This window comes from Sciurus vulgaris, assembly GCF_902686455.1.
Source record: "Sciurus vulgaris genome assembly, chromosome: 9".
In the NCBI taxonomy this organism is placed as follows: Eukaryota; Metazoa; Chordata; class Mammalia; order Rodentia; family Sciuridae; genus Sciurus; species Sciurus vulgaris.
This window is the reverse complement of record NC_136469.1, coordinates 46,843,199-46,863,213: the sequence shown is the minus strand read 5'-3', so window position 1 is coordinate 46,863,213 and position 20,015 is coordinate 46,843,199. Positions and strand designations below refer to the sequence as shown.

Sequence of the window (20,015 nt, the reverse complement as noted above, 5' to 3'; positions counted from 1 at the left end):
CCATTTCAAAGAACAGAGCCAACAGAATAGAGGAGAGTCTGTTAGGAGTTGCAATGTAGTTTATACTATAGCAAGGTCTCCAATAACAAGAACAGAGGACAGAGAAGGACCAAATACTCAGAACCACCAAGTGCTCAGTCCATCCATACTGCTAGCATCTGTGGCGACCAAAATGGAGTCAAAGCAGATGTCAGAGTCCTAGATGTCTTCAACAGGAAGCTCTTGTAAAGTTGAAGAGGGTTCAGGTAGGTCCCCCAGATCCAAAGTGTCAAATAGTTGATTAGTTCGAACACAGTTTATCAAACTGCAGATGGAGGTTGCTCCAAATTTTCTCAAGAATTGTTTGTGTTTTGTTTCTCTTTCTTTCTTTTTGACTGAAGCCACAGAGAAAATGAAAGAACAAATAAAACAAACTGTAAAAGGAAGGTCCCTGAGGTGTTACTGAACACAAATACAAAAACCTAGGCAGCCAGCGAAGGTCTTTGAATGTTTTGTCTGCCAAACCACAAGGTCAAGGGTCTGTATGACCCCTCTGTACATAGGAAGTTCAATCTTCCTTTATCGTAATGTGGGATAATAATAAACTGAACTATATCAGGTTTCAGAACAAGAAGAAAACACCTTCTCCAAGTGGGTTTTTAACTTTTGATCTCCTTCTGTTCAGATAAAATTGAATGCTATTAAAATAGAAAGCACATATATCTGTAAAATTGACATTTAGAAAATGTCAATACTTAATGGAAGCTACATTCACTCTTATTGATAATTCTTTTTTAAGAATAATTTAGGATAAAATTAAATCGGTATGACATCCTTCTTGGTCAGCTAAATAGAATATGACCTATTTAGTGAAATCTGACCAGAACTTTGTCATATAGTAAATCAGACCTGGGTGCTGTGGTGCATGCCTGTAATCCCAGCAACTCAGGAGGCTGAGGCAGGAGGATTTTAAGTTTGAGACCAGTCTCAGCAATTTACAGAGGCCCTCAGCAACTTAGTGAGACCCTTTCTTAAAACAAAGAATAAAAAGGACTGGGATTGTAGCTCAGTGGTAAAGCACACCTGAGTTCAATCCCCAGTATCATGATCATCACCCCCAAATCGTGTGTATGTGTGTGTTTGTGTGTGTGTGAAATAAATTTTATAGGCATAGAAATTGGAAATTCTAATTCCCAACATTAGATGCATTTAAAATAATGAAAGTAAAACTTTGGATTCTTGTGGTGCTCATTGTTTCAGAATGCTTAATTATTGCAGATAGACATACCTGCAGTATAAACATCGAATAGTGTCAAGGAAGGAGAGGTCACCTGAGTACTTTAATTGGTTGTTGACCATGAGAATGAGGAGGAATGCACTTCTTTCTCCGAGGACTTATTGAAGGCTCATAACTGAGTTATTCAGGCATTTGCTATATTAATGGTTGCTGTTGTCTGTAAAGGTTAACATGTTGAAAGTTGTTGGAAGTGATGATACATATGAAAAAACAAAATGGTAAATTTAAAAAAATGATGGAAAGGAAGAAAAGGAAGTGGGCATCATAGATTAGAGGCAATGTCTGGTAAGGTGGTGGCATGCAGAAGTTATGGCTGTGTACAGCATTAGGTGTGACAGTAAAGGCACAGTAAGGGAGCTCTTGATGACACAAGAGTGGGTAAAAACAGAGCCAGTAGTGAAAGAGCAGCTCTACAAAGGGGAAGTGGATGAAAAGAAGTTTCTATTACACAGAATACCTTATAGATCCATGATGGCTGAACTGCAGGGCAGTGTGTGTGTGTGTGTGTGTGTGTGTGTTAGCGCCTTCATTGTAAGAATAATCCATCTGTACCTCTAGAGAACAAACACTCTATTTCTGGCATTAGGAATGATTGCTGTATTTGTTTTATAACCATAGACATGAATACCGTGAACCATCCACAGTGTGATCAGTAGTCTTCTCCTTACCTAATAAACCATCCTCTGGTTTTTGGCTCCTATTACTTTGCATTTGCTCTTTTCATTTCTCTTCATATCCAGATAATTGCCAATAGGTTCAGTGCCTGGATCATTTCAAAAGAAAATCAAACATCTGAAAAAATAACCATACATGAACTGACAGAATAGTAATAAGAACAAAACAAAGGAACATTTAATGGTAATTGGATAAATTACTGCAGATTGCAATTTTCAGAGATTCACTGAAGCATTTCTGCATGTACATTGGTAATACTACACGTTTGCCTCTTTTTATTTAAATGATGTGTTTGGGCCTGGGATGTAGTGTTGAATAAATATTTATGGGATAAATTAAATAAATGTTTGTATAAAACAATCATATTTTAAATGTGCAAAGGAAGATTTTTATTGTTCATTTATTCAGTAATCAATTATGAATGCCTAACATATAGAGGCACTGATAGGAGTACTAGAGACAAATAAAAAATAATGTCTGTTTGTCATAAGCCTATAGTCTAGTGAAGCAGCCAAACACATAAAAAGATAGTTACAATACACGGTAACAATCACCATGGTGGCTCTGTATCCAGAGCAGAGCCTAAACCTGTTGCAAAACAGTACTTCAAAGAGGAGTTTTGTAAATATTGAGAGGGAAGGAGGTGATCCAGATAGAGGAGTAGTTTTTAATAAAAGTCCAGAAGAAATTGCAAGAAAGAAAAAGCAAAGATGAGATTATGAAGACCAAGGTGAGGGGGATCAGAGCTATACCATATTAAGAGTTTGATTTTTATCATGAAGATTATAGGGAGTGCTCTAAACATCTCTGAGCTATGGAGAGAGCTCACTGGCTGTAGTATGGAGAATGAATTAGAGGTAGAAGATTGAGCAAAGCTAGAAGTAGAGAACTACTTAGGTGATGGTTAACAGTGATTCCTGCAGGAAATGAATTGCTGACCTAAAATAGTGGCAAAAGGATAGAAAGAATAAATCCCACAGGACTGGGTGCATGAGAAAAGGAATGTTAAAATATTCAAGATTTCCAGCTTAGACAGTAAGGTGAACAGGGAAGCTGGACAGTAAGCCAAAGAAGACTGGGCCAGGAGCAGGTTTGAGGAGGACATTGACTTAGGAAAGAGAGTATTGACCTATGAAAGCACTGAGCTAATTCCAGCAGCTCGGGAGGCTGAGGCAGGAGGATCTCGAGTTCAAAGCCAGCTTTAGCAATGGCGAGGCACTAAGCAACTCCGTGAGACCCTATATAAATAAAATACAAAACAGGGCTGGGGATGTGACTCAGTGGTCAAGTGCTCTGAGCTCAATTACTGGCCCCCCTCTCACACACACAAAAAAAGCACCAAGAATGTTTAAATATTCTGAAACACTAGTAGAAAGGAAAAACATTTTTCTTAGAAAATTCTTTAATGCTCTTAAAAAAAAAAAAAAAAAAACCCTTAAGTTTTAGAGCTAGATCTGCATTTACTACATTTTCCTCCCTTTCTTCCTCCTTCTTTCCTTCTTTCCTTCCTTCCTTCTTTCCTTCCTTCCTTCTTTCCTTCCTTCCTTCTTTCCTTCCTTCCTTCCTTTCTCACTCCCTTATCTTCCCGTAGAGAAGATAAATTATATGCTGACCTTATATCAGGATTTATAAACTTCTGACTCTAAAGATTAAACACACACACACACACACACACACACACACACACACACACGACCAAGAGGCTCTTTATTATAGCTTTATTATACAGATGGGAGTACTAAAGTTCAAAATGAATTCCACAAAGTACATAGCCAATAATATTTTACAAAGGACGTAAGACCACACTAACATATTTTTAGAAGACTAAGTTAATAATATTGATTTTGTAATAATATTGATTTTGTATAATTATGATTATATTCCCAGAGTTTCTGATTGCCTGTGAAGTAATTCTATTTCTGAAAGAAAAGTAGGACATAATAGAAAACTTGAAAATAATTCTCCCATACACCAGGGAGAAAAAAATAATACATAATCATAATATTTACACCAGCATGAATAATATATGAAGTATTATAGACAATTCTTTATACTTTAGGATGTGTGGAATAAATCTGCTCTAGAGAGATCTCAAAATAGTATCCAAATAAATGTTTGGTTGAACAATGAAATTCAGACTCTTTTTGGAAGTTTTCACAGTCTTTGAAGTAAATTGAATTTAGTTTATCATTTCATAATTATGGTGTGACTTGTCTTGATTAAATGCATACTCAACTTGCATTTTTAAAATAAACCATATTTTACAGTCACTCACTGAAGTAATACAATTCAGTTGAGTGAACCTCTTTGAATCATATTTTATCATAGAACTAGGAAATATGTTACTATCCTCATAATAAATCAGGTTTAATTGTTAATCCTAAGGTAAATACTCATATCTTCTCTAGTTTGAACTAGCATTAGATATTTACTTTAATTTGAATTTGGCCAGTGCCTGGCTGCTGCTTGAAAATGTAATTTAAATGTCTATGTCTTTTGCTTATTTCATATATTGTGTGTGTATATTTTGTTAGGAAATTATCATCTTAAAATACTTTGAGACCAATAAATTAAAACAGTTGGGTCTATGATTATTTGGAATTAGGTTCTGTTTTACAGTTAAAGAAATTTTGGGGGAATGACAAATGTATCAAACATTAAATATTCATATTTTGTGTCTAATTGGCCAAAAAGCTTATGAAAAATTCTCACTGGAGAACATCTAGGGTGAATGTACAAACTGAGCATACAAATGTATGTAGCTAAATGCCTGTGGACCTTCAAAGGAAAACATAGGCTAAATACTAAGTGAAATGGGAACTGAAAAGCATAGAAAGGATAAATGGATTTTCATTTGCTGGTCACAGTAATGGACAATTCATCTTAGCGCAGTGGTGAGGTTTGCTATACACCTAATAGTGAGACATCATTTGGGGAGATTAATTATAAATTCTCACTAGTACAATACCTTCATTTATCTTGTCTAGATGCTCAAGCACTGTGTTTACTACTGTGGCATGTGACAGTCCTCTGATAGATCAGTCTAGACAGCCTATGGGGTGGTAGCTGCTCAGCTTTCCCTCCAGCCTCCCACAGTCATTTTCTCTAAGAATGTTGTTCCTTCGAGCCCCAGAATCCCTCCCCAATTCATCAACAGTTGTGCTATGCACTATTAATTTTAAATTTACCTTAACTGAATACTTTTCAGATCATCCTCATTTGCTGCCTCCCTTCGTTCAGAGATGAAAACGTGTAGTAAAGTGGAAAAAAAATTAAAAAAACAAAAATCTATCTTAGTTTCAAAATCAGATTGTAAACAGAGCCCCCTTCTGGCCTTTTAATTTTTATCACTTGCCCCTCTTCATGCAGAGCTTGTGGGGAGCCACTGCTTCAGTAGCTAGCTGTTTTCTAAGTAATATGAATATACAGATTTTTTTTTTCTTTAGAAAAAGTAGAAGTGTACAATGGCTAAATTGTTTTATTCATGTTGCATTTCAAAATCCTGTTCAATATGAGAGAACATAGAATTAGTCAAATGGCTCTTTTGGCTGTGGACACCCTACATTTCTTGAGTCATGGTCTCCTTAATGTCAGTCAATGACATTTATGAGTGCCCTTTTTGTTCTGGGCATTGTGTGGAGTAGCCTTTAGAAAACTTCACAAGTTGTTAACACTGTCTAATAAAGAATGTTGTCCTTGATATGCCAGAAGTCAAGAGGCAGCAGTCTGGAATGAAAATAATTGCTGGAAGGAATGTAAAATTAAATTGGTTAATTGATGTTTGTGGGCCATGAATAGCTTGGCAGTATCCATTTTGGTTAATTTGTTTAAAGCATAAACAGTAAAGGTCATTTATACTGACCTTGATTAGAAAAGTTGTTCCACGTGCTAATTTGGGAATCCAGTGTAGATCCATAAATTTTGCAGTTTTCCTGATTGATCAATTATATAACAAATCCAATTGGCAAAAATCATTATATGCCTAACTTTTAACCAAATAAATTATACTGAATGTACTCAAACATGGAAGAAGATAGCAAGCTGCCTGGGTTATGGCATAGAGTGTCCCAATTTTATCAACATAGGTCAGTGATTCCCAAAGTTAGCAGAACTCATCCTTAGTTTCACGTGATGATGTTGGATTGAGGAGAATTTTGCATGCAGTAGGATAATCACAGTTTAGTTTAATCAGTAAATACATTTGACTGAAGCAGTGAGCATAGAATTGAGACTATCCAGTTGAAAAAGTGGTAAGGGTGTAGGCTGCAACCTATGTGGATTTTTATTTATTTATTTGTTTATTTTATTTTTTAAAATTCTTTTTAGATATACATGAGTGTCTTTTGACATATTATACATACATGGAATGTAACTTATTCTAATTAGGATCCCATTCTTGTGGTTGTACTTGTGGAGTTACACTGGTTGTATATTCATATATGAACATAGGAAAGTTATGTCTGGTTCCTTCTTCTGTCTTTTCTATTTCTATACCCTCCTCCCTTCCCTTCATTCCTCTTCTGTCTACCTGGATTTTTAAATTCAGCAAAGGTCACATAAAACTTACATATTAACCATGAACTGAAAAAGACAAAGTGGTAACTAAACATGGTGTTAGGAGAGTTGTTCTGCACATGATAGTTTAGATTGAAAAAGAATCAACATTTCTTTTTTCATTTGTGTGATGTTCTTGAATAACCTTCTTGCAACTCAAAGAAGAGGAAAACAAATTAAATCCCATGGTTCTGAGTGAAGCTTTCTTTCTAATTTGACACTTTACAGATCTGTGACAAACTATTTCTTCAGTATTTTTAAAGTGATAGAACTCACCCTTTAAAAATATATTAATGAACATACTTGAGGGGAAATTAGAACCCTACTAACTTATGCAGTTTGTTTGCAAAGGTGTCTTACTGAGTTTTTAAAAACTCTCCTGCAAAATCAGTTTTAGAGTAAGATTATTTCCAGGTGGAAGTCATATAATTGTGGGATGTAGAAAGCTGTGGCAGGAGGTGGTTTCCAAAGCATTATGAGTTTGTCAGTGGGGCAAATATTCAGGAAAGAGTAAGAGCACAAGGGTCCTCACCTTGGCAAAGAGCTCCTGGACACCAACAGAGTTTGTCCTATGCCACAATGGGTCCTTTATCTTCCTCCTGAGTCTACCAGAGAAACAAACTGAACAAAGCCAGTTCATAGAGGCAGAAAGCATGATGCAATGAACCAAGTCATTCTTATGCCCTCCCCGCCCCCACAATCTAATTGTCTAAATAGATGACCATCTTGGACTCTCACCTTGCTCTAGGTATGTGTTCAAATTTTAACAACTCCTGTGTCCTAAAAGCAAGAAACTCCAGAGCTGGAAGGGACCTGAAGCCATCATCTAGTTTAACTCCTAAAAGAGAGTGGGTGGGGAGAAAATTGAAGCCTAAATTTGATAAGATTACAAAAGTCCACATAGGCAAATTAGTGGTAGAACCAAATCCTGGTATTAGTAACACCTCGCTAGGAGAGCTTTAGAGAACTCCACTGTAAGAGCTGTGATCTCACTCTGTAGTGTGATCTCTTTTACGTTACCTTTGCTGGATTTAAATTACAGAACTGAGACAGTCATTTCTTCTCCAAGGTGTTAGTTTCCTGATGATTCTGTAATCTTTACTTCTTACTTAAAAAGTGAAATTTAGAACAGCAGTGAATGGATTTCAGATTTTCTGTTTTAAGGACTTACTTGAACAGCAACTTTCAGAAGATTACAGCTGAGAAGCCAGCCTTTGTTCTCAGTCCTTAATCGCTTTTCTCTAGTGATGGATTTGGAACAGCAATACAGATGCAGTACTGACAGTAAATGCCTGGGAATTTAAGAAGATATTGCAAATATGCCACATCATGGGGCGTTTGAATTTCACTTTCTAAGTCATATATCAAGTTCATGTATCCTGCTCTAAGTGTGGTCAAACATGCAAATATTTGCTTTCTGAGTAATTTGCCCTAATGACTTTAAAGCATTTTTGAGGAACAGTGGTGACATTGTTCTGCCCTGGCAGAAAGCATATCCCTTGTCAGATGTCCACAGAGATCCCAACCATGTACAGGCTTATTATTAAGACATGGGTGCTGCACAGCATTTGGTAACCTTGGCTTCAAGTTGACAAAATGTTTTATGGATCTTTTTATTTTTTGGTGGTGCTGGGGATTGAACCCAGGGACTTGTGCTTGTGAGGCAAGCACTCTACCAACTGAGCTATATCCCCAGCCCTACCTGTGTGGATCTTAACTGTTTGTTAACCACTGGGAGGTAGAACAAGAATTGTTTTAACTTTTTTTTTTTTTTTTTTTTGATCTGGGAATTAAACCCAGGGCCTCCACATGCTAGGCAAGTGCTCTACCACTGAGATAAACCCCTCAGTCCTAAAATTATTCTAACTTCTAAAGTAGTGCCCTCTTCCATGGACCCCTCACACTTTTGCTTTTGATTGGGAAGTGTTGGATGATTGGCAAAGTTTGGAGTGATCACAGTTAGGAAGTTGTTCACTAGAAATTCTGTTTTCACAGCTATTGATATCTTCTGAATTTTTCATTTAAATCTGTTCTGTCAAAAAATGGGGAAATTTCAGCCATTACAGGAGTGCCAGGGTTTGTATTTGTCCCCCTTGGCCCAATCTTGTTCAGCACTGAGCAGTAGGGTTTGGGGACCACCACATGATGTATTTTAGACAGCCCCAAAGATGAATATTATATTCAAGGATGAATATTCTATTCAAGTTTCTCTGCTGGAGAAAGAATGAGAAAATTTCCCTGACATGAAGAAAGGAAATATGGGTAGAACAAGAGTAATGTCTAGTTATTTAGAAAATAGTTATCTTCTAGCCGGGCACAATGGCACACATCTGTAATCCCAGTAGCTAGAGAGGCTGAGGCAGAAGGACAGCGAGTTCAAAGCCAGCCTCAGCAATTTAGTGAGGCCCTAAGCAACTCAGTGAGACCCTATCTCTAAATTAAACATAAAGAAGGGCTGGGGATGTGGCTTAGTAGTTAAGCGCCCCTGAGTTCAATCCCTGGTACCCCACTCCAAAATAAAAGTTTCTTCTAAGAGTCACTAGCCTATTACTTTTTTGGTTCATGCTCTGTGGTTTTTTTCTTTCTTAATAAAGCACTACGATTTCTTTCCTAGGAATACTCATCCTGAACAGTGTTAATATTTTTTTCAACACTAAAAGGAGTCTTTGTTTTAAATCAGTAAATGGAATTAAAATTTGTCATGCTTAAAGATGTTTAAAATGATTAAATGTTATAGTTAATGCGTAAGAGAGACAAGTTCAGGCCAGCATAGTCCAGTTAAATAATGACGTTATGAATTGTGCATCCATCTGCAACTGCATTTTTTTTTTCATTTATTTAACAAACATTTAATATTAGCGTGTGTAGTTAGGTCTATGAAGCACTCAGTGAGAGAGACCAGACATTTAATGCAAGAAGAGGAGTTGAGCATAGTCTCAACTTTACCACTAAGATACAGTCCTTTTTATTTTTTATTTTGAGACAGGGTCCGGCTAAATTGGTCCCCCTTAATTGCCAAGGTTGGCTTCAAATTTGTGATCCTCCTGCCTTGGCCTCTAAGTCACTGGGATTATGTGGAGAGTCCCAACCTTCATCAAAAAGACATTAGAATAAATTCAGGGATTGATATGGATGTGATGCAGACTTTCAGAGGAAAGTGAATTTTAAGATGAGCTTTGAAGGATACAATGAACATAGATGGAGGAGGAGGGGAGATGCATGCTTGACTGAAGGAGAAGCAAAATCAAAGGCTTGGCAGTAGAATGGGTAATGTATTAACGAGGCAGAAAGATGCCAGGGAACAATTCATGTTGTTAAAGCATAGCAGAATTATTCACCTAGCACCCAAGGACATTTCTCTAATTTGCTGTGGTTAAATATCTCTCCTATAGGTGTAAGTACTGAGTTTCAGATCTCAGTTCCAGAATGACGTAGGGAATTTGTTTCTAGTGTCTTAAGTTACATAAATTCATATTAAAGATTCTGTCAAATGTTGCATTGTTAGGCTTTAAGGATGGTAAATTAATTCCGAAAGTGTGGGGAAGTGCAGAAAAATGTTAGTTTATATTGTGAATAAAATAGCTTATATACATTCAAGAAGAAGCACCCAGCTGGGCATGGTGTTGCACGCCTGAAATCCCAGTGGCTTGAGAGGCTGAGGCAGTAGGATCTCAAATTCGAAACCAGCCTCAGCAACTTAATGAGGCCCTCCTAAGCAACTCAGTGAGACCCTGTCTCTAAATAAAATACAAAATAGGGCTGGGGATGTGGCTCAGTGGTAGAGCACCTCTGAGTTCAATCCCCAATCCAAAAAAAGAACAAGGAAAAAAAAAAAAAAAGCAGCTCTAAGAATCTTGGAGAAGAGAGGAGAGGTAAAACCACATCCCTCTAGTAGAGTTTGTAAACACATCGTTAAATGTAAGAACTTATGTAATTCCTACAGCACACAGATCAAGGATGTGGAACATTTGATGAGAAATTACCATGCTATGATGAATTGTCAGCTTCTTCAATATAAAACGATCTAGGCAACGTTGAAGGATTTGCTTCGTCCATCTCAGCCAACAGTTTGATCTTACTGCTATTGTCAAAGCACTGTCTTTACGCATACTTTCACTTAATGCTTTAACATCCAAAATGTTTAGATTATGCTCCTTTTTGATATGAAAGGAGAATTTATTCCCTCCATTTTAATAATATTGTTGGCTCAGTCAGTAATTTTTTTTAAGAAAACGGTTTAAAAAGATTCCAGAAAAGTAAAAATAGAAGTAAAAATAATTCCACTAAATACTGGTGATGCCGCTCAGAAACTGGAGGGTGGGCATAGCATCTTTATAGTAAGTCACATACTCTAGGCTCCTAAACTTCACAATAGATAACTCAAAACCAGATTGGTTAAAAAGCAGCCTGAGACCCGATAGAAACCAATGCAAACATGTCATTCTCATTAAAGTTTGTCCAGCTTTATGAACTCAAATCTGAGAATGGAATTTCAGGAATGTTATTTAAATTTTATTTTTAAAAACGACGAATTGTTTTTAGTTTTCTAAAAATAATGACAGGGCCGTGGGGGTGTGTTGTTGACGCTGACTTCACATCTGAAAGGCCTGCAAAGGTGAATTTTAGGTGATCAAACATATTATGATTAATACCTAAGTATCTTCCACATCCTATTTTCTTCAAATGATTGCTTTCAATTCATTTCTCAATCATTCAGTAGTTAATATATAACACGTGGATGAATGATACAAAAATCTAAGTCTGGACCCTAGTAGTTTTAAACTATTTAAAGAGAAGACACACACACACACACACACACACACACACACACACACACACACACACCAAATAACAAATGAGAAAGGACAGGACTAATATTCAAATAATTATATGTAAAATTTTAAAGGACACCCATAACAGTCTGTATAACAAAGCCTGATTCCTAACATAGTTGGCTTCCTTAGTATAGTGTTTATTTGATAGGCTCATCTCAGGGGGAAACAATTCCGTTTAAAATTCTATAATACAAATCCAATTGTATGGTGTTTACAGTCATCTTAATTACTTTTTGTAAGGTTTGGGAAAATGTTTTAAAAATATTAAAATTTTATAGCAAAATGTTCACTGTTTTGTGGCACTCATGAATAATGACAAATTGTGTAAAATTTATAAAGATCCAAATCTCGCTGGTACAGTGGCACATGCTTGTAATTCCAGTGACTCTGGAGGCTGAGGCAGGAGGATTGCAAGTTCAAAACCAGTCTTAGCAACTTAGCAAGATCCTGTCTCAAAATAAAAAAAGGATGAGGCTAGAGTTTAGTAGTAGAGTCTGGACTTCAAGTCCCAATACGGGGCCTGGAAGTAGGGGAGAAAGAAAGAAAAGGAAACCTCAATACCAGGTACAAATGAGCTATATTGACTGATATGTTTCCAGTGAATATTAAATGCTAAATGGATGGCTAATTGTTTTCTGTAAATGGTAATGAAAAACAGTGCATACCAACGATGTGAATGCCACTTGGTTTAAACAATTAAAAATGATTTTTAACTGTAATACTGGAAGGTTACTCACAGATTTAGTATTCTGTGAGAGCAGAGCAGCAGAGAGGAAAATCAAAGGATTCAAAGGAATTTATTGAGTAATGCAAAAATTCTCATATGCAGACACATTTTACACAGCAGGAACTTAAGTCCATGTGTGAGGCAGGCTGCTTGCATAGTAAAAAACAAAACAACACCGCCCCCTCCCCTGCTCTCGGTCTCCCTCACCCCCCTCGCTCCATTGACATGCATAGCTGGCCTGGTAGGTGTAAAAATAGACTGGCAGTGCCTGAACTGGAAATGGTCACTGAAGGCAGCCTGCAGTTGCTGGGGTTTTGAGTTCTCTGACAGGAGCAAGCCCGCCAGCAGATGGGGAAGACGGGTGAGGGGCGTGTAGGGGAACTGAACAGAGGAGCCAAGGATCATCTTGATGAATTGTCCACGTTAGTGTACCCCTGGGAGCCCTGGACAGAGTGCAGAGGGCAAGGACGGGCCCACTGACGGCAGAAGCCCCAGAGCTGAGATGGGGAATGCAGCCCTCTGCTCGTCCTGCCATGCGGATAAGAGTGTGAGAGCCCAAGGAAACATGCAGGAATTGGACAGAACTCCAGACTACTATGGCTGTAACAGTGAGGACGTCAAAGAACCTGGGGTCCGGGTAAGTTGTAGGCCACAAATGAGGGAGCAGGGAGGATGGTGGCATCGGAATCAACAGCAGAACCCATTGGTCAAATCTCTCAACTTCCTGGAAGGAAGTTTTGGAATAAAACCAATGTGATCAACCACCTGACTCCCTCTGATTCAGTGGCACGCTGTTGTTCCCTCTTAACACTACACAGAGCCACATGTTGGTTTCTCCTTAGCTGTCACTCACTATGAACTTGAACTTTGAACTTTGGGGATGAGCAGGGACAGTGTCTCATTAATTTGGAGCTTTGTCCAAAGCTGAACCTGTATGTTATTGTTTTATAGAGTGACTCTGAGCAATATCGCAGAAACTCACTCATATTCAGGCTGCTGAATTCTTTTGCTTATTTATGTATTCATGTACAGTTTGTTTTTCACCAGATCACACAGCAGTTTTCAACATGTGCTTAGAATCCCAGTTTCAGCCTATAAGAACATTTTACTTCTAGTATTTGACTAACTTCAATGAGAAGACCTTTAAATATCTTCTGATTGTGATAAGGCTTTAAAGTTAAGCAATCAAATATTCAAATTATCTTTCAAATTTTTAATAATTCACTGGTATGACATGTTCATAAAAATGAGAACAAAGGCTTATTGTGATTTTTAAAAAAATTTGGCTAGGAATCTGAAATATTTTGATTTTTAGATTTGCTAGATAATAAAGTTTATCTTTGATCTGTCTGATCTACCCTCTTGACCTATTGAAAGTTAATTTATTTCAGACAAAAATCATGACATGATATGTAGAATTTCGGAATTAAAAAAAGCTGAGGGCTTTGTACTTGTCCTGTAATTGCCTGATGTTGTCAGGGCTGAAACTAGAGTCTATGAGGCTTGTGAGGTGTTTCTCTTCCCTAGATGAATTGCATCATTGAACTTGTCAGACCATAGTGACAATGAAACCCAGACTTAGAGTTTGTGAATAAAAGCACATGCAGAGTAATGTGTGCAGATGAGCAGAAAGTACTAGAGTGAAGGACTCCCATTCTGGAAGTCACGCCAGGCAAAACAGATACTGAAAGGTGGGCAGGGAAGCAGTCCCTCCAGGAAAGGAAGCCACCTACCTGCTTTAACAACCTTACAGGCATGTTTGTGGCCAGGAGCCCTGTGTTTCTCTTTCCAGATCGTAATTTAAATTACTACATCCACTAGGACATCCATTGAGGATCTCTCATATCAGAAATGGAACCAAATTGAGGGGGTAAAAAAGGTGAAGTTCTCTACAAACTTGCCTGTTGCAGTGTATAAATATATTCTCTAAAAAATAATCACCTTGCTTGAAAGGTAGTTTCTATGTCAGGAAATTTAAAAAATAATTTAGAATTGAGACCATTCTTTACAATATTAGTTAATAATTCCTTCAGTGCATTTAAGTTTCACACATTACTGTTTCTTCACCTTTTTTTTTTTTTTTTTTTTTTTTCGGTGCTGGGGATTGAACCCAGAGCCTTGTGATTGCAAGGCAAGCACTCTACCAGCTGAGCTATCTCCCCAGCCCTCTTCACCTTTTAAAAATCATTAAGAGAAAAGTGAAAGACACAGTCATGACATGACCTAGGCAAGGAAGAACAGAGACTCTTGAATCTGGAGCATCATGAGAAATGAAGAAGCAGTGAAAATGAAGACAGATATTTGGGGCCAAATAAACTTTGACCTTATAAGTCATGTTTAGAGATTATTTTTAGTGATAGGAGACCACCTGGTTTTGAGCACAGAAGTGCCAGTGTGACTTATGTTTGTTGCTGCTATGTGGATAACAAACTGTGGGAGATCAGGGATGAAAACAGAGACAATTAAGAGATAGTCACAATAACCTAGGGAAGAGAATGTGGTCAAATGGACCAAAGTTGTGGTGATAGAGGTGATGAGAAGAACTTAAATGCAGGATATATAAGATAGAGTATGCAGAATTTATGGCCAGATCATAAGTGAGGTTTAAGAGGAAGTCAAGTTGATTTCAGTGTTTTTGTTTGGACAACTAGAAAAAAGGATTCTCCATTACCAAATGAAGAAAATCCGAAGGGTAGCAGTTGTGTGGGAGAGAACCAAGACTTACCTACATTGGAGATGACTGTCTTTTAAATCAGGAAGAACATAATGGCCTAGAGTTTGTGCTGGGATACAAAACATCGTGAACTCAATCTCATGCCTTCTTCATCTTTCTCTAACTTTCTTTATTTCCTCCATCCTCATATCAGGGTTACTGATATTTAGATACCTAATTACATTAGGTTCTTTTGGGAGCCATTAAACAAGTGTACCCCTTATTTTGTAAGAAAGTCCCTTCCTCAAAAATCAAACAAAGTGAAAAGTCTTTCTTAATCATGCAAAAAAAAAAAAAAAACAAAAAAAAAACTTGGTAGTATAATTGGAGTGACTAGAGTGACATTATTTTAATTAGAGGAGATTCAGAAACAGCTATGTGTAAGAAGAGTGGAATTTCTATTGGAAGAGAGAAATATTGCTACAGAAGATGGGTAACAGATCACACGGAATGCTCTCTAAAAATTAACTCACCCTGAAAGATGCACAGTTTGATATGTTCTGCAGTGCTGTGATGATGTTATATTTCTGGAAAGAAAGCAGAACATTTCATTAGGGAATTTAAGAAGCAGAAGAAAGAATGATAACTAAACTTGATAGTTCTCCAGAGGGAAGCAAAGTGTCTCTGCCATGTCCTAAATAACTGACAGACTTATAAGAAAATATGGGTTAGGATTTGGTTTTTGTGTTTGGACATGTTCCCAGCATCGGAGTTAGGGACCAGCAAGGAAGTTTGAGGGCAAAGAAGGGAAAGGAGGAAGGGAAGGCGTGTTTGGGAGGCTATGTACTGGCTAGGTCATTGTGAACGTAAGCATCACAAGAGGAACTAGTGGACTTATATTGTTCTTTGTTCTAACTCTGTAGGGGAATGAAATGGTGGTCTTCAAGATACCAGGTCTTATTGCCTGGGACTGTTACGTTATGTGGTAAAGTTTTTGCAGATGTAATTAAACTAAGGATCATGAAATCAAATGAAAAAGAAAAAGGAGGTGCATGAAAAGAAATGAGAGATGCTTTAAGAATTAAAGCATCTTTTTCTTTATAATGTAAAGAACAGAGTGGTGATATCTTGATGAGGTGATAGATTCCTTTTGGTAAGAAGAGCAAAAGACAACAGAATCCTGAGACCCAAGGGCTAGAATGAGAAATTTAAAGCTTCAGGATTCAGGAAACTATTTAAAAACTACTTAAAAGAAATATTCGACAGTAGCATCAATGCCTTGTTAAGAATCCTTCTATCCCTGTGAATATATGTATTGGCCCTTATTGGCCAAATAATGAGTTGATTTTTAAAAATATACAGTCTGATTTCTCTGAACTTATAAACATACATTTGTTTTGTCATTGAACAAACCCTTCTACCAAAGGTTTTACAGATGGGAGCATACATAAATATAGGAAAGATGCTAAGATGCTGCAGAGTTAGAAAATGACCCGTTTTCTACTTTGTGATATTATGTCCACAATTTCTCCACTTTGGGCCTGGGGCAAAAAAAAAAAAAAAAAAAGTTGATGTTTAACTTAATATTAGGGGTAATTTAGGTAAAATGGTTTTATGGAGATTGTTTCCCAAACTTAAGAAATCTGCCCTCTTTTCTTTTAAGCATTCTGTAAGATTGAAATTACTCACTCCTTGAATTGTTTAGACATTGCTTAATTTTCACATTTTCCAGCATTCATGCTTGTCACAATTGATGACAAATAATTGTTAAGAGGTTCATAATTTTAATTGTTATATTCTTTAAAAGTAATCTTTATTTTTTATTTTGGTCCTGGGGATTGAATGGACACTCTTCCACTGAGCCACTTCCCCAGCCCTTTTTATTTTTCATTTTGAAAGAGGGTCTCCCTAAGTTGCTTAGAGCCTTTCTAAGTTGCTGATGATGGCCTCAAACTTGTGATCCTCCTGCTTCAGCATCCTGAGATGCTGGGATAATAGGCATGTGCCACTGGACTGAGTCTATAATATTCTTTTCTTGAGGGAAAGAGCAGACAGAGACTTTGACATATCATTTTCCTTTTGGAAATAAACTCAGAACTTGTCTATAGAGTTTATTGAATTCTTGGACCAAAGTCTGAAATGCATTTTCTGCTTTTACTAATAATCACAAAAATTAACAAAATAGAAACCAAAGGTACTAAAACTACTGAACTTTATATAAATTAGTATTTAACTCTTTTGTACATTTTACTTAAAGTTTTGAATATTCTGACTTTATTTGTATAGTTAACTGTAGCAGTAAGAAATAAATCGTAATTGTATTGGAAATAAATGAACAAAAATAATTTCTCCTTGAACAATATTATTGTATATCCACATATGAAAATTCACATGTAAACTTTAAGAAGAAATCAGAGTGGAACAATTCCAGGTACATTATATAACAAAACAGAAATTATACAAAAATACTTACAGAAATGTAACTAGATATTATTCTGACAGCATGATACATTTTAAGTTTAAAACCAATTAAAATATGGAGAAAAAGATGAACAGCAAATTTTACAAACATTTTAAAATTCTATATTGAGTAGTGGTATATAATTTTAATAATGTATGTATACATTAATGTTTAAATCAAGAGCAGAGTTCATCAAACTATGAAGGGTCAAAGTGAATATTCTAGATTTTGTGGAACACTTGGTCTTTGTTGCTGCTATTGGAAAGTAAACATAGCCATAAATTATAGATAAACAAATGGGCCTATATGGGCCTATATATGAACAAATGGGCTATATTCCCATAATTACTAATTTTTTTCTATTACTATTGCTAATTGTTTTAAGTACTAAATTAGAAAATAGTGATTTTCATTATTTTTACTAATTTGTAAAGATATAAATTAAGATGATAAATTACCATTGTATCTATTAATTTAATAAAGATACAAAATATAGCAATTTTCAATCAGATCATGTTGAGACTGATGTACATTCTAGGGCATGTTATAAATTGTTCTAATTATTTGGAAAGCAATTTGAAAGTACATTTCAAAGTTTGGTTGTAATTTCTAGTTTTTCATTTCGCCAATCGAACTCTAGTGGGATGATTTGCATGGAGAAAAAAATAATAGGCAATCCTCTTGGGCAGATACCCTCACCTCCAACTCCAAATAACTGGGTGAGCCTGAACTCTGATTTACTCTTGTGAATATCCCCAACCATCCCTCCTTCACCCAGACCCTCAAGGACACTAGTGAATTCCTACCCCTAGAGATCTTATTCCAAATACACTGGGAAAATGTTGAAAATGTAACTCATGAGCATATGTCAGGGTTTACCTCTGCCATGTGGTTGCCTCTTACATTAATCCTTAAAGCACTCAAAGGTCTGCTGTTATCACAATTGGTTTGGCAGCTCCAAAAAGAGGAAATGTTCAGGACAGGTGAGGGTCAAGAACAAAATTCAGCTGTTTTTAAGTTTTTATTCAGAATATGTCCTGGTAATACTTCTAATTTTTCATATTAATCACAGAGGGGGAAACTGCATCATCTCTCAAACACCTTTCCATTTTCGTTTATGCAGGTGACTGTTGTATATATTTTAATTTCACCTACGAAGAAAGTGGTGCCCTGAATACTAGGGTAGCTCTGCCTGGGACTTACTTGAGTCAGCGAGGTCTTGCAGTATCCATGTAGGTTGCATAGAGAGGGACTTTAACCATGCTCTAGTAAGGTGCAATCTAGAGCAGTATCAGAGAAGCACCTTAATTTTCTTCTCTTGGCTTGGGTTTTTATTATGGCACCATTTGTAAATTTGCTTGTGTTCTAAGTGCACTGTGCATTTTTCTTACATTAGGATCATTTTATTGTAGTATCTTTATCATACCAAAAATTATCATATCATATCTTTATCATATCATGTCCAAAAAGGAAAACAATAAATGTGATGCTTCATCACAAACATTGGTTAAATTATCTATCCTGGCTGATATTCTAATTACCATCCTTCTGTTTTTATCAATTTGCTCTCGGCATTTTTATTTGCTTGCCTCATTTATTTTAATATTTTTTCCCAATGGTGGTAAGTAGAGGATTTTCAGTTCTTCATGTCAGCCTTCCTTTTATTCTATCAATTTGTTGCTTCAGACCACAAGTAATGCATCTTGGTGTTGTGATGAAAAAAATCCAGTACTATTCTGCTAGACTGACTCAAAAGACAGTCAGTCACTTAGCTCCTTATTGAGCCAGGTATAGTCATAGGTGCTGGCCACACAATGACAAGAAGGCCAAGTACCTGTAGTAAAGAGAGACTAATTGTGAACATGTATGGGGAGGCACACTGCCTGGTTGAGGGGCGTGCTGAGTTTGTATAAGGGAAAGATGGTCTGAAAGATGGTCCCTTGTTCAAGGGAAAGTGTGGCAGAAGCATCCTGAGCAAAGAGAAGGATGACAGTGAGGTATGAGAGTGAGAACTGGCTCAACCATGGCAGAAGTTTGGGGTATTTCTCTAAATGTCATTCGTCTTGGGAAAGGAATTTACTTTTCCTTCAAAGTATAGTGGAAAGTCTTGTGGATTCTAGTCCAGGAAATGGTAGGCCCTTGTTTAAGCTTTGAAAAGATATTTTCTCTCTCTCTCTCTCTCTCTCACTTTAGTGGAGGATGGATTGCAACTGCAATAAGAGGGCAAGAGAGATCAATTCAATTGGTCGCAGATTATTACAGGATGTTAACGATGAAAATGAGACGTGACCAGACTGAAATGTATTTTTGTTTCTGTAAAAGGATTGTGTTGGCGTTATAAAAGAAAAAGAAGAGAATGGGTGTTTTGGCTTAAGCAACGATAAAAGATAGTACTATTTACTGAAATGTGTGTGTGTGTGTGTGTGTGTGTGTGTGTGTGTGTGTGTTGTGTGTGTGTAATGTCAAGAGGGTTACATTTTCCTCCCTTTTGTATGCTAAATGATAGAAATACAATACTTTAAATGGGTGCACTCTCTTCTGAGGTTGTTATATAAAAGATAAGGAAATTGTCTCCATATAGTTAGTTTTGATGTGAACGCCAGTGAGAACTAAGAGTGTAATGGAAATCATTCTGCTAAGGCATTTCAAAGAATATGAAATGGCGTAGAGTGTGGTTACATAACTATTGGATGATTTATTTAAAGATAAAGATTGAAAGAAGATATGGCTTCTGGTCCCTAGGAGCTTAGAGTCTAATTTTAGAAACAGAACTTACCCACATGTAATCAATTAAGTATAAAACATGGCAGAATTAAGTGGCACCATGAATGATA

General features: G+C 36.7%; 1 protein-coding gene and 1 long non-coding RNA gene across 32 annotated transcripts in view; one reads left to right on the top strand and one right to left on the bottom strand.

Annotated features, from left to right (window-relative positions):
* The window catches only part of ANK2 (ankyrin 2), a 694,188-nt gene that overhangs the window by 460,424 nt on the left and 213,749 nt on the right, over positions 1–20,015 (top strand). For 5 of the 31 annotated variants that reach the window (XM_079154608.1, XM_079154606.1, XM_079154604.1 and 2 more), the window contains exon 1: positions 12,309–12,704. The exons of 20 other annotated variants lie outside the window; for them this stretch is intronic. In XM_079154608.1, the coding sequence (XP_079010734.1) occupies positions 12,570–12,704 (135 nt within the window). In that variant the 5' untranslated portion in view covers positions 12,309–12,569. Of the gene's footprint in view, positions 1–12,053; positions 12,705–20,015 lie in introns of those variants that run through there. 6 more of the 31 variants (XM_079154599.1, XM_079154602.1, XM_079154594.1 and 3 more) reach the window with 4 other exon arrangements.
* The window catches only part of LOC306670132, a 417,629-nt gene that overhangs the window by 321,374 nt on the left and 76,240 nt on the right, over positions 1–20,015 (bottom strand). The gene's annotated exons all lie outside the window — the stretch shown is intronic.